General features: G+C 40.9%; 1 protein-coding gene and 1 long non-coding RNA gene across 3 annotated transcripts in view; one reads left to right on the forward strand and one right to left on the reverse strand.

Annotated features, from left to right (window-relative positions):
* Nucleotides 1-12,874, forward strand: part of LOC112604539 — a 40,761-nt gene extending 27,887 nt beyond the window's left edge. The window contains exons 2-3 of the long non-coding RNA XR_003115245.1: nt 8,376-8,452; nt 12,798-12,874. This is a non-coding gene — a long non-coding RNA (uncharacterized LOC112604539). The remainder of the gene's footprint in view (nt 1-8,375; nt 8,453-12,797) is intronic.
* GCC2 (GRIP and coiled-coil domain containing 2) overlaps nt 10,991-12,960 on the reverse strand; it is a 66,605-nt gene continuing 64,635 nt past the window's right edge. For both annotated transcript variants that reach the window (XM_025353571.1, XM_025353570.1), the window contains one exon: nt 10,991-12,859. In XM_025353571.1, the coding sequence (XP_025209356.1) occupies nt 12,789-12,859 (71 nt within the window). In that variant the 3' untranslated portion in view covers nt 10,991-12,788. The remainder of the gene's footprint in view (nt 12,860-12,960) is intronic.

Genomic DNA, 12,960 nt, shown 5'->3' on the forward strand with positions numbered 1-12,960 from the left:
TTTTTTGTATTTTTTAGTAGAGACGGGGTTTCACCGTGTTAGCCAGGATGGTCTCGATCTCCTGACCTCGTGATCCGCCCGTCTCGGCCTCCCAAAGTGCTGGGATTACAGGCTTGAGCCACCGCGCCCGGCCAGTTTTTTGTATTTTTTAGTAGAGACGGGGTTTCACCGTGTTAGCCAGGATGGTCTCGATCTCCTGACCTCATGATCCGCCCGTCTCGGCCTCCCAAAGTGCTGGGATTACAGGCGTGAGCCACTGCGCCCGGCCAAAGAACTACATTTTAACGAAAATAACTGAGGAAGAACCTGAGTGCATTAGAGAAGTAACGGAAACTCTGGTGAGTACAGAAACCTGGGACGGCCACATGAAGAACAGAAGGAAAGGCTGGGCCTCCACCACTAGGATCAACTGGGAACCAGGAGGAACTTCTCCCTACAGTAAGGAGGTAAGCAAGAGAATCCTAGCAACCCTCATCAACACCCTAGACAACCACAGACTTCACCACTGGGGTGCCCTGCAGTTCTGACATGCACTAAACCTAGCTGAGGGAGCTGCCTGGAGTCCACAAAGCTGTGCTCCCCTCAGAGAAGGAGCTGACTCTGTGGCCTGTGGCCTGTGTGTCTACTGTGTTATACATCTTGTAACTGGAACTGTGTCTGGTGTGTGTCTTGCTTTGGGGGTGAGTATTCATGGCTCCCTTTCATTCCTGAGGCTAAGCTGCTGCTGAAACATCTTAGCCTGTTGGTACAAAATCCTAAGGGTGAACAGCTGTTACACCCTTCCTTATGGGGCCAATGGGGGTGAAACCACTCCACCTACCTCTCTCCTTGCCCCCTTGGGCCACCGCAGAAGCAGTACCCTGCCTCCTGGGAAAGCAGTACTTGGCTGCTCAGAGTAGTCATTACTTCCTGGTGCCTAACTTGAAGCAGCAGCTTGAATCCCAGGAAATGGTGCCTTTACTGCCCAGCATGGTTGCTACATTCCAGTAGCTAAGCTGAAGCTGCACTGCCAGCCTATGGAAATGGTGCCTGGCAGCCAGAAGAGCGACACCCTCCAGGCCTGAGCTGAAGAGGCACTTTGTCTCCTGGGAAAATGGTGCCTTGGCTGGGCTGAGTAGCTAAGCATTTCAGAGCTGAGCTGACACAGTACCCGCATCCCAGGGAAATGGAGCAGTGGCTGAACTGAGACATCTACCTGCAGGCTGAACAACTCTAGTACCCTGATTCCCTGGAGCTAGAATATCCCCCTAGAATCTGAACAGCTGAGACATAACTATCCCTTGGGAGTGCAGTCACCACTATATTGTTCCGTGCCCTCTCTCAGGGTCCGACTGACAGCTGTGCTTTGTTATTCTGTGGTATTTGCTGCTGTTGCACCTAGTATCACAGAGTCTGGGAAACTGCTGAGCCCCATCACCCCAGGCTTTAGAGTCACTACTACATAGTGCCTCATCCCCTGAGACTGAAGTGGCCACTGAACCATATCAGCTCAGGTTCCCATAATGCAGCCATCCCCTGCTCCCCAAGCTCAAACCTCCAGAGCAGCCCTTCCTCCACGGAGTCAGCTCGGTGCTGTGCCCTGATCTTGGGGGAGAATCACAGTTACAATTCAGCCTCCAGGGCCTGAGCTGCTAGGGGGTCCATCAGAGTCACAGATCCTAGCTCTGTGGGCAACCCACATCCAACCCTGCCATAGAAAGCCAACCTGTACCCAAGACCCAAATGCCACAGTAGATTTGTGAGACCCAGAGTCTAGGACCTTGGCCTCACAGCTGCTCTGAGCACCTGCACCTGGAACTTAGCACTGCTGCAGCTGATTGTAGGTTGAGTGAGATTTGACACAATGAGGGATCACCTCAGCTAGGTCTCCCCATTGTGAGGAAAATGAGAATAGGATACCAAAAGTCCTTGACATCAGGAACATGAACAACCTATGCTGTCACTGCCACAAACATCTACAGCCTAGACCACTGAGGTGCCCACAGTTATTGCTGATGTTGAGTGCAGTGCAGCCGAAGAGGGTTATAAAGATTACACCGCTGCACCTATCTAGAAACAGAGTCACTAACACTCTTCAACTGGAACACTGAAATCAAACTGCAGGTAAAAGTCTTTCTCTACGAAAGTCACTCCAGAAAGTTTAGAAGTGATTGTTTCTCCAGATGCACAGACATCAATAAAGGGACACAGAATATGAAAAGTAAGAAAATACGACACCATTTAAAAACATAATGCTAGTAGCAGACTGCAATGAAAAGAAAATCTATGGGCCGGGCACAGTGGCTCAGGCCTGTAATCCCAGCACTTTGGGAGGCTGAGGCAGGTGGAACACCTGAGGTGAGGAGTTCGAGATCAGCCTGGCCAACATGGTGAAACCCTGTCTCTACTACTAAAAATACACACACACACACACACACAAATTAGCTGGGCATGGTATGGCAAGTGCCTGTAATCCCAGCTACTTGGGGAGGCTGAGGCAGGAGAATCACTTGAACCCAGGAAGTGGAGGTTGCAGCGAGCTGAGATTGTGCCACTGCTCTCCAACCTGGGTGACAGAGTGAGACTCTGTCTCAAAAAGAAAAGAAAAGAAAATAAAATAAAAGAAAAGAAAATCAATGAGTTGCTGCAAGAGAAATTCAAAATAATGATCTTAAGAAAACTCAATGAAATATAAGAAAATACAGATAGACAATTAAAAAATCAGAAAAACAATTCATGATATAAACAAGAAATTTCGCTGGGCACAGTGGCTCACACCTGTAATCCCAGCACTTTGGGAGGTCGAGGTAGGCAGATTGCCTGAGGTCAGGAGCTCAAGACCAGTCTGGCCAACATGGTGAAACCCCGTCTCTACTAAAAATACAAAAAAAGTAGCCAGGTGTGGTGGCATGCACCTGTAATCTCAGCTACTCAGGAGGCTGAGGCAGGGGAATTGCTTGAACCAGGGAGGTGGAGCTTGCAGTAAGCTGAGATCACACCACTGCACTCCAGCATAAGTGACAGAGCGAGACTCCATCTCAAAAAACAAACAACAACAACAAAAAAACCCCAAGAAATTCAATAAAGAGATAGAAATCATAAAAAAGCACCAAGTAGAAATCCTGCAGCTGAAGAATTCAATGAATAAAACAAAATATACAATACAGAGCTTCAACAGCAGATTGGATCAAGCAGAAGAATCCCTGAACTTAAAGATAGGTCATCTGAAATTATCCAGTCAGAGAGAAAGAAAAGAGAAATAAAAATGAAAAACAGTGAAGAAAGCTTGTAAGACTTACAGGACACTATTAGCTGAATAAATTTTTATATTATGGAAGTTACAGAAGAAGAAGGGAAAATATATGAAAAAAACCTACTTTAAAGAATAATAACTGAAAACTTCCCATCTGGGGAAATATATGGACATCCAAATTCAGGAAGCTCAAAGGTTCCCAAATAGATTCAACACCAAAAGGCCCTCCTCAAGCCACATTATAGTCAAAGTGTCAAAAGTCAAATACATAGAAATCTAAAAAAAGCAAAAGAAAAGCATCAACTCAAATATAACAGACTCGCCATTAGAATAACAGCATATTTCTCCACAGAAACCTTACAGGCCAGGAGAGAGTGGGATGGTATATACAAAGTGCTGAAAAAAGAAAACTACCAACAAAGGATACTATGCCCAGAAAAGCTATGCTTCAGAAATGAGGGAGAAATAGGTCTTTCCCAGGCAGGAAAACAATGAGAGAATTTATCACCACCAGATCAACCTTAAAAGAAATTCTCAAGGGAGTCCTATATTTAGAGGTGAAAAAATAATAAGCATTATCATTGGAAACAAGCAAAAGTATAAAACTCACTGGTAGAGCAGATACACAAATAAGAAAAAGAATCAAATTTAGCATTACAGAAAACCACCAAACTGATAAACAATAAGAAAGGAACAAAGAATACACAAAACAACCAGAAAAAAATTAGCAGAATCACAGGAAAAAGTCCTCACCAATCAATAATAATCTTGAATGTAAATGGATTAAATTCTCCACTTGAAAAATGTAGATTGGCTTAATGGATTTTAAAAAAAATAACCCAACCATATGCTGCCTATGAGGAACTTACTTCACCTGTAAAAACATGTATAGACTGAAAATGAAGGGATGGAAAAAGTTATTCCACAAAAACAGAAACCAAAAGTGAGCAGAACTAGCTATACTTATACCAGATAAAACTGACTTTAAGTCAAAAGCAGTAAAAGGAGACAAAGAAAATCAGTATATAGTAATAAAAGGATCAATTCAGCAAGAGGATGTAACAATTCTAAATATTATCTATGTACCCAACACCAGAGTGCCCATATATACAAATCCAATATTATTAGATCTAAAGGGAGAGATACACTTCAATAAAATAGTAGTTGGAGACTTCAACAGCCCATTCTCAGCATTAAACTGGTCACCTAGGCAGAAATTCAACAAAGAAACAATGAATTTAAAGTGTACTTTAGAACAAATGGACCAAAGAGACATTTATAGAAGATTACATTCAACAGCTACAGAATACACATTCTATTCATAAGTACATAATACATTCTCCAGGATGGACCATGTGATTTGGCCATAAAACAAGGCTGAGCACATTTAAAAGAGTTGAAATTGTATCAGGTATCTCTTCTGATCACAAAGGAATAAAACTAGAAATCAATAACAGAGAAAATTTCAAAATAAAGCAAATCAATACAAAAATTAAACAACCTGCTCCTGAATAATAGGTCTATAGAGAAATTAGGAAAGAAATTTTTAAAATGTTTGAAACAAATGACAAAAGAAACACAACATACAAACCTATAGGCCGGTCGCGGTGGCTCACACCCGTAATCCCAGCACTCTGGGAGGCCGAAGCAGGTGGATCACTTGAGGTCAGGAGTTCGAGACCAGCCTGCCCAACATGCCAAAACCCCGTCTCTACTAAAAAAATACAAAAAAAAAAAAAAAAAAAAAAAAAAAAAAGGCCGAGCATGTTGGCAGGTGCCTGTATTCACAGCTACTTGGGAGGCTAAGGCAGAAGAATCGCTTGAACCCAGGAGGCAGAGGCTGCAGTGAGCCGAGATCGCACCACTGCACTCCAGCCTGGGTGACAAGAGTGAAACTCAATCTCAGAAAACAAACAAACACACAAACAAAACAAACGACAAGAACAAAAAAACCTATGAGATACAGCAAAAGCAATATTAAGAGAAATTTATAGCAATTACCACTGATATCAAGAGTATAAAAATTTCAAATAAACAACCAAATGATACATATCAAGGAATTAGAAAAAGGAACAAACCCAAAACCAAAATTGTACGAGGAAATAAATAATAAAGATCAGAGTACAAATAAATAAATTTGAGACTTAAAAAAAGTATAAAACATCAATGAAATTAAGTTAGTTTTTTGAAAAGATAAACAAAATCAAAAAATCACTAGCTAACCATGAGAAAAAGAGAAAAGAGCCAAGAAAATAAGGAATAAAAAAAGGAAACATTAAAACTCATACCACAAAAATACAAAGGATCATTACAGACTATTATGAACAAGTATACACTAACAAATTGGAAAACCTAGCAGAAATAGATACATTTCAAGACACAATCTACCAAGATTGAATCAAGAAGAAATAGAAAACCTGAACAGACTATGAATAACAAGACTGAATTTATAATACAAAGTGTCCCATTAAAAAAAGCCCTTGACTCAATGACTTCACTATAGAATTCTGCCAAACATTTAAGGAACTAACACCAACTCTTTTCAAACTGTTTCAGAAAATTGAAGTGGATCTCTTCCAAGCTCATTCTACAGCATTTCCCTGATATCAAAACCAGACAGAGACTGAAAAAAAAAAAAAAAAGAAAACTAAAGACCAATATCCCTGATGAACATAGATGCAAAAATCCTCAACATAATACTAGCAAATTGAATCTAGCAGCACATTAAAAAGATCATTCACTATTATCAAGTGGGATTTATCTCAGGGATGCAAGGATGGTTCCATATATGCAAATTAATAAATGTGACACATCTGGTCAACAAAGTGAAGGACAAAAACCATATACTCATCTTAAGAGACAGAAAAAGCATTTGGTAAAATTCAACATCCATCCTTGATAAAACTCCTAACAAATTAGGTGTAGAAGGACCATATCTCAACACAGTAGAAGCCATGTATGACAAACGCATAGCCAACATCATACTGAATAGCAAAAAGTTGAAAGCTTTTCCTCTAAGAACTGGAAAAAGACAAGGATGCCCCCTTTCACCACTCTTAATTGACATAGTAAAGTAAATATTAGCCAGAAAAATTAGGATAAGAGAAAGAAAAAAAGGTCATCCAAATTGGTGAGAAGGAAATCAGATTGTCCCTGTTTGCAGATAACATGATCATGTATACATATAAACCCTAAACACTCCACAGAACACTCAGAATTGATAAACTGATGAAGTTGCAGGATACAAAAAATAAACATACAAAAATTAGCTGAAAAACAAATCAAGAAAGCAAGTCCATTTACAATAGCAAAAACAAGATACCTAAGAATAAATTTAAGGAAGTGAAAGATCTCTACAAGGAAAACTATAACACATTAATGAAAGAAATTGAAGAGGACAGAAAAAAATAGAAAGATATCCCATGTTTATGAATTGGAAGAACTGATATTATAAAAATGGCCATACCACTAAAAACAATCTATAGATTCTATGTAATTCCTATCAAAATTCCAATGATATTCAGTGTCTCAAGTCTGTAATCTCAGTACTTTAGAAGGCCAAGGCAAGAGGATTGCTTGAGTCCAGGAGTTGGAGACCAGCATGGGAAACAAAGTGAGACCCCGCCTCTACAAAAATAAAAAATTAGCCAGATGTGGTGTCACACGTCTGTGGTCCAAGCTACTTGGGATGTTGAGGTAGAGGGATCACTTGAGCCCAGGAGTTAGAGGCTGTAGGGAGCCATAATTGTGCCACTGCAGTCCAGCCTGGACAAAAGAGTGAGACCCTGTCCTGGAAGGAAAAGGAAGGGAAGGGGAGGCACAGGGAGGGGGGAAAAAAGGGAAGGGAAAGGAGAAAGAAGGGAAGGGGGAAGGGAGAAGGAAGGGAAGGGAACGGAGGAGGAAGGAAGGAATGAAGAAAGGAAGGGAGGAAGGGAGGGAGGGAGGAAGGAAGAAAGGAAGGAAGGGAGGGAGGGAGGCAGGGAGGGAGGAAGGGAGCTGGAGGAATCACATTACCAGACTTCAAAATATAATAGAAAGCTATAGTAATCAAAACATCATGGCACTGGCATAAAAACCGACACATAGACCAGTGTAACAAAAGAGAGCCCAGAAATAAATCCACATATTTACAGCCAACTTATTTTCAACAAAGGTACTAATATTCATTAGAGCAAGGGAAAGTTTCTTCAATAAAGGATGCTGAGAAAATTGGATACTCATACTCAGAAAATCAAAATGAGACCTCTATCTCTTACCATATACAAATATCAACTAAAATGGATTAAAGACTTAAATGTAAGACCTGAAACTATGAAACTATTAGAAGAAAACACAGCGAAAATGCGTCAGGACATTGGTCTAGGCAAATATTTTATGGCTAAGACCTCAAAAGCATAGGCAACAAAAGCAAAAATAGACAAATGATATATATCAAACTACAAAGTTTCTGCACGGCAAAGGAAACAGTCAACAAGGTGAAGAGGCAGTCTGCAAAATTGGAGAAAATATTTGCAAACGATTCATCCAACAAGGGAGTAATATCCAAACCTCAGTATTATGCAATATACTCTTGTAACAAACCTGCATATGTACTCCTTGAATCTTAAAAACAACAAAGCAAAAAAGGCTTTGCTTTTGGCCTCAGTCTCAGCTTTTGACTTGCCTTCTTCACTAAACTTAATTATCTCTAGCTTTTGATTTTGAGTGAGAGATGTGTGAGTCTTTCTATGACTTAAACACTTAGAAGGCATTGTAGGGTTTGTAATTTGCCTAATTTCAATATTGCTGTGTTTCAGGGAACAGGTAGGCTCTGTCGCCCAGGCTGGAGTGCAGTGGCGCAATCTCGGCTCACTGCAACCCCCACCTCCCGGGTTCATGCCATTCTCCTGCCTCAGCCTCCCAAGTAGCTGGGACTACAGGCACCCACCACCACACCTGGCTAATTTTTTTGTATTTTTTAGTAGAGATGGGGTTTCACCGTGTTAGCCAGGATGGTCTCGATCTCCTGACCTCATGATCCGCCCACCTCGGCCTCCCAAAGTGTTGGGATTACAGGCGTGAGCCACTGTGCCCGGCCCTCTGTGCTGGGTTTTATGATGTCATCCAATGACTCACAACTATGTAATTTATCTCCTTTTTACAGATAAAGAAATGGGGGCTCAGAGCAGTCAAGAACGTTCCCCAAGTTATTCGTCAGTGAAGCAGAAATTGTGTCCTTGTGTAAGTTCAGTTTATACTTTACCATTACACTGTGCTCCAAAATATCTGATATTCACTTTCAAAGTATGTGTAGGAAGTTTACTATGATGATGCAGAGACATTGTACAGAATCCAGTCCCTTGAATCTCAGGTCCCCAGAATACTCACTTCACAATTTTGTTGACCTCTTACATCAAATTAAAGCTGGCACTCTCTTGGCTGGTTTTCTCTGCTCTTTCTGGGCACTCCAAAGCTTCTGTACTTACATGCTACAATTCCAGTCACACGAAGATGCTGACTTGATTCTTTAGTCCCAGATCCATATTCCTGAGAAAACCTAACTGCCTAGGCACAGGTCAGAACTCTTGTTTCAGTTGATTATGGCTGGGCCTACTGACCCTCTGTATGGTGGTGGGGCAAAAGTTCCCAGAGAGAGGCAGGGGTGACAGGGACTGTTGTGGTCTCAAATGCTAGGCAGACATCTGGGGTGGTAACCACTACATCTGTTCACAGTGAGCACATCCTTGCAGGGAAACTGGGTTAATCATCTCCATTATTGAAACTCAGAGGCATAGTGTTTCTTCATAGGAATTTTCTTTCCTTTTTTCAGATGGGGTCTCGCTTTGTCGCCCAGAATGGAGTGCAGTGGTGTGATCTTGGCTCACTGCAGCCTCCCCTCCCGAGTTCAAGCAATTCTCCTACCTCAGCCTGCTGAGTAGCTATGACTACAGGCATGGGCCAACACGCCTGGGTAATTTTTGTATTTCTAGTAGAGACAAGGTTTCACCATATAGGCCAGGCTGGTCTTGGACTCCTGACCTCAGGTGATCTGCCCACCTTGGCCTCCCAAACTGCTGGGATTACACGTGTGAGCCATCGCGCCCAGCCTAGTTATAGGAATTTTCTCTCCATATATAATAATTTGAAGATCACAACTAGATGCCTTTTCGTGTAATCGTATCTTGAATGGAACAAATATTTTCTTTCTACATAGAAATTATACATAAATAACTCACTGCTTTTTAATACCCATGAAAAAGCATTAGCTCAAAGACACTTGCAAAATTGTTATCACGTTGTTTTGCTTGGTGTGTAGTAAGTTTGAAGCAAAGGGGATTTTCAGATACCAAGACAAAGTAGAAGTCTTCCACCAAGCTGAAATCATTACATTGCAATTTAATCATATGATACAACCAATTTTTTGATGTGTTATGCCATTCACCAAATACCAACGATTTTTAGGGGAAACTTTACATCCTCAATACTGTACACTTCCAGCTACACCACCACCTAACATGGACTTTAAAAAGAATACAAAGTACAGTATGCCTTCTCAGTGCCTTGGTAGTAATTCAGTTACAATTCTGCCAAACTTTAAGAAATACAATTCTCAATCTTACACTGTTCAGAGCACAAGCACAGCTTATTGTACACAAGAGATGTGCATCCGTTCCCACTCCTCAGGGACTGTATGAATTTGGCTTTTTTTTTTTAGATGGAGTCTCACTCTGTTGCCAGGCTAGAGTGCAGTGGTGTGATCTCGACTCACTGAACTCTGTCTTCTGGGTTCAAGTGATTCTCCTGCCTCAGCCTCCCAAGTAGCTAGGACTACAGGCACACACCACTAAGCCCAGTTGATTTTTTTTTTTAAAATTTTTAGTAGACATGGGGTTTCACCATGTTGGCCAGGATGGTCTTGATCTCTTAACCTCATGATCCACCCACTTCAGCCTCCCAAGGTGCTGGGATTACAGGCTTGAGCCACTGTGCCCAGTCAAATTTGGCTCTTAAGAAACCAAGGAGAAATGTGTGCACTAGGCCCAGGGCTGAAGAGCTGCTTCTCATCAGATGCCTCTCTTGGTCTGGCTGCTGTATCCAGTCCTATCCGGGGTTAGCTCTGTTCCTCCTCCTTGTGGCATCTGTGTTCTCTGTCTGCTCTGTCTCTCCCCATCTCCCAGTCCAAACACCCAAAGAAACTAGTTATCTCCAGGAGATCGAGACCATCCTGGCTAATACGGTGAAACCCCATCTCTACTAAAAATACAAAAAATTAGCCGGGCGTGGTGGTGGGCGCCTGTAGTCCCAGCTACTCAGGAGGCTGAGGCAGGAGAATGGCGTGAACCCGGGAGGTGGAGGTTGCAGTGAGCTGAGATCGCGCCACTGCACTCCAGCCTGGGCGACAGAGCGAGACTCTGTCTCAAAAAAAAAAAAAAAAAAAAGAAATTAATGACCTCTGCCCCTAACTAAACAAAGCCCTTCATCTAAGGCCAACCTTACGTTGGCAGCCTTAGCCAGACATCTGCTTCTAGTCAAATCAATGTCTTGTCCACAGGGAGGCCCAGTGCTGTTTCTAGTTTTAGCTGGATGCATGGTGTCAGACATGGCAGGTACCACGGTCTACCTGGCGGGTATCAAAGAGTTGGCCGACATTCTCTCAACCACCTAATAGGTCCCAACCATGTAAGGCCAGTAGTAAAGGAGTTTGCAGTTCCATTTCATAAACCAATGAACAACCCCTAAAGAGACAGTGTCTAACATAAAAGAGCAGCCATAAAAATGTACAGTTAAACATATTTAATAGAAATATTAAAATAATCATTACACTTCCTCTCATTGCGGAAACCATGAAAGAATAGGCCTTTTGTAATCAAAGTAATAATTTTTTATCATGCAAAAAGGTATTTTTGTTATGACATTCATAAGTAGAGACTATATTTTAAAACAAGTTTATACAGATTTCAAAAGGTCTAAAGTCAAAGAGAAAGTAAAATATATTTAAATATGATTAGTTACATTGTAGGCAGGTGGCATACTCAAATTCACAGTTTATAAAGTAAAAAAACTAAACTCTTCATGTCAGCTCTGAAATAGATGCATTTTCATTAATACATTCACTAGTTAGGTCTGTTCTTCTAAGACAGGAGGAAAGACAGATACATGAGATATTATTTAGAGAACAAACTCAACATATCAGCAGCAAATTTCAGTTAAACTAAATTGGAAACCAATGTTCTGCATAACCAAAGTGCAAAGTCAGTTCTCCAGCTCAGAATGAGAATTAAGACTATAAACTGAAGGCTTAAGAGAACTTCAGAGAGCATACTGTGTGGTGATTAACACATAAATATTAAAAATAGAATTATCAAATTTTTGATTGAAGAACACCACAATTTTGATCTAGTCATTAAAACATATGCAGAGGCGTCAAAGGCAAGTAACGCTACCACCTAAGTTTATTCAGAGGAACTGTGAAGATGTAGCACGGACCTCCAAGGTGTCTTTCTAAAATCCCTTCTGATGGAAAGCTGATGGAAAGCTTACGGAACACTATCTGCCACAACACTGAAAGCACCAGTTTTATACTTAGATACAACGCTGAGTGATACAGTCACTGTTGTGATAGGTTTTTATTTGGGAAAATGGAGAGGATTCTCAAAACGGATTCATGGCTTGCATGTAGCGACATCATACCAAGAGCCTGGAGAGACAGCATGAAATCACTTCAACTCAGGGGGTGGGCCCGCCTATTCAGAGTCAGTGTTACACTAGCCAGCTCTAGGGCTCTGACAACATCGTGAGTTTTGAGAGAATATACTTTAAAGAAAAAAAGAACAGTTTATTTTAAAGTAACTAAATTATATTTCAACTTAGCATAATTAACTGCAGCATATTTACTTCATAGCCCCTTAATAAACATGTCACTTTTACCAATAAAGCTTTTTCCTTCATATTCTAATCACAAAAATTTCTCAATTTATAACTAATAACAATCTACAAATCTGACCTTGCAATAAATAGTCATAAAACATTATTTTTATTTTATTACTATTATTATTTTTAGAGACAAGGTCTCGCTCGCTCTGTTCCCCGAGCTGGAGTGCAGTGGTACGATCACAACTCACTAGCCTCAAGTGATTCTCCAGCCTCAGCCTCCCAAAGTGCTGGGATTACAGGCCTGAATCACCACACATGGCCTTGAAACATTATTTTTAAAGCCTAAATTCCAGTTGGTATGGTACCAAAATTTAGTTTAACTTCAAAATTCACAGTACTGCCGAGCAATGGGTCCTGAGGTTCCAGAGAAGTGGGGAGTGAATTCATTCCTGGTGGTTTGATTCTGGCAGCATGCACGGGAGATCACATGAGTTAGAGGGCTGTCGCCTGGTATCAACACTTCAAGCTGTTGTACTTTTACTTCAAGTTGAAACTTTTAAAATACATCTGTCATATAGATGTACAAATATATGTAGATGCAAACACATATACACACTTTTGGACAAAAGGATGATGATAATATACATGAACCATTTTTGTAAATAGATTCTATTTGGTTAATAAAAATATTCCTTCCATCAATCTATCGAAGTCCAGACCAACTATGAAGATAGGATGCCCATCCAGAAGAACGGGAAGCATTTTCTTCCTCACCTTTGGAAAGTAAAAAGAGAGTATTAAAATTTCTCAATGTAAAATCTGTATTTTAGAACCACTCTACAATATAAGCAAATAATGTCTTTTTTACTGATTAC

The sequence above is a fragment of the Theropithecus gelada genome, chromosome 13, assembly GCF_003255815.1.
Source record: "Theropithecus gelada isolate Dixy chromosome 13, Tgel_1.0, whole genome shotgun sequence".
Classification (NCBI taxonomy): domain Eukaryota; kingdom Metazoa; phylum Chordata; class Mammalia; order Primates; family Cercopithecidae; genus Theropithecus; species Theropithecus gelada.